Source organism: Austrofundulus limnaeus, unplaced genomic scaffold (genome assembly GCF_001266775.1).
Source record: "Austrofundulus limnaeus strain Quisiro unplaced genomic scaffold, Austrofundulus_limnaeus-1.0 Scaffold357, whole genome shotgun sequence".
NCBI lineage: Eukaryota > Metazoa > Chordata > Actinopteri > Cyprinodontiformes > Rivulidae > Austrofundulus > Austrofundulus limnaeus.
Window position 1 is genome coordinate 169,494 of NW_013952759.1, and position 1,891 is coordinate 171,384.

At 38.7% G+C, this 1,891-nt stretch overlaps 1 protein-coding gene across 2 annotated transcripts in view; it reads left to right on the forward strand.

Annotated features, from left to right (window-relative positions):
• The window catches only part of ap2b1 (adaptor related protein complex 2 subunit beta 1), a gene marked incomplete in the record, with an annotated part of 14,646 nt that overhangs the window by 5,606 nt on the left and 7,149 nt on the right, over positions 1-1,891 (forward strand). For both annotated transcript variants that reach the window (XM_014023107.1, XM_014023108.1), the window contains 2 exon segments: positions 845-1,037; positions 1,183-1,224. In XM_014023107.1, coding sequence (XP_013878561.1) covers positions 845-1,037; positions 1,183-1,224 — 235 coding nt within the window.

Sequence of the window (1,891 nt, forward strand, 5' to 3'; positions counted from 1 at the left end):
GTTAAAATATATGTTTATTAAATAAAGTCTGTTACAACTAATCATGGATCCCTTTAAAAATAAATAAAACCATATAAATAAAGAAAAACAGTGAATATAATGAATAACCATTTAAAAAACAGTAAACAAAGCTTAACCAAAATCCTGTCTCGGACAACCTAAACAATGTTTATGTCTATCCCTGACTTGGGTCACTGTTAAATTAATATGCTTTCATCCAAATTAGCTATGTGCCGACCAAATCTGTCAATGCATCCGTTAATTACAATACAGCTTCAGTTTCTAGTCGTTTGCACAGTTTCCAAGTCCTGCTACTGATAGTCACTTTATGTCCAGTAAATCCCTTCACTGCTGCTTTTTAATTCATTGTGATCAAAACTAAAACCACTTCAACTTATGCTTCACTAGCAGAACTGCAGAAGAGGAAGTTGCCTAATTTGAAGATGTTGCTTCATTTTTCCCTTGAAAATTTAACTGAAGAAATATCTTGTGTACAGAAAATCTATGTAGCAGAATCCTTAAAACTCTCTTTCTGTCATGTTTAATGCATTAGCTCTAATCTTGATTAATACAAAGGTTTACGTCTTACAAAATTACAAAAAATGAGAGTGAAATATAAACCTTATTTTTGCACTCACAGTGACTAATAAATGAGTGATAAATTTAAACACTTTATCGAACTAACTTCATTTTTTAACATTAAATGATTTGGCCGTTTTTTAAGAGTGAGAGTTTTCCATTCCAGAACCTTCTCTTCATCAGTTCAGTAAATTCTGACACTTTGAATGCAGACAGGCGGAGTTTCCCTCCTCTGTAACCTGCCCCCTCCTGTCTCCTGCCACAGCATCGACACAGGTGAGAGCCCCGTGAGTGGTGGGCCAGCCGCTGCCATGGATCAGCCTCATGTCATCCCCAGCCAGGGGGACCTGCTGGGAGACTTGCTGAACCTGGACCTGGGGCCTCCAGTCAACGTACCCCAAGTCTCTTCCATGCAGATGGGTGCAGTGGATCTGCTGGGTGGAGGCCTGGACAGTTTGGTGAGCTCAGTTGGACAGATTTGTAGATTTGTTGTTATGTTAAACAAAAACAGGAAGTGAAATTTTCTTATTGATCACGTTTGCTAATAAAGTCTCTGTTTGTGTGTTTTTGTGGCGTTTGGGGGGCCTCTCCTCTCTCCTGTAGCTGGGGGGAGACCTGGGCGGAGGTGTTGGGGGAAGTCCAGCCGTAAGTAAAGTCTGTTTGTCCGTCTGCCTCCTGAATAAAACTGCTCGCTTGTGTTTAATTCTTCTGCATACGCAGTGAGAAGTCTTCACGTATGTTAGGAAAACTTTCATTTTAATATGATGAAAATCATTTTTAGGTGCTCCTAATTCAGCATGGATTGTTTGTTTTTAACCCTGCTATGAGACGACAGAATCTGGTACAGTTCATTGAATCTCTGATGGGAATGTTTTGGTGTACTGCATGGTCTGCAAGCATAAACAATAACCATAATTTTCATTTTATTCCACAAATCAGCTGCCTTTATGATAAATGGGTTAAAACACATAAAAATTTTGATTTTTCTTGTTCTGTTTTAGTTTTATCTCTCTTTAAATTAGATCATTTCCTTCTGCTTGACTTAAATACTTACTTATACACTCACCGGCCACTTTATTAGGTACACCTGTCCAACTGCTCGTTAACACTTAATTTCTAATCAGCCAATCACATGGCAGCAACTCAGTGCATTTAGGCATGTAGACATGGTCAAGACAATCTCCTGCAGTTCAAACCGAGCATCAGTATGGGGAAGAAAGGTGATTTGAGTGCCTTTGAATAGGCCTGTCACGATAACAAATTTTGCTGGGCGATTAATTGTCTCAAAATTTATTGCGATAAGCGATAATAT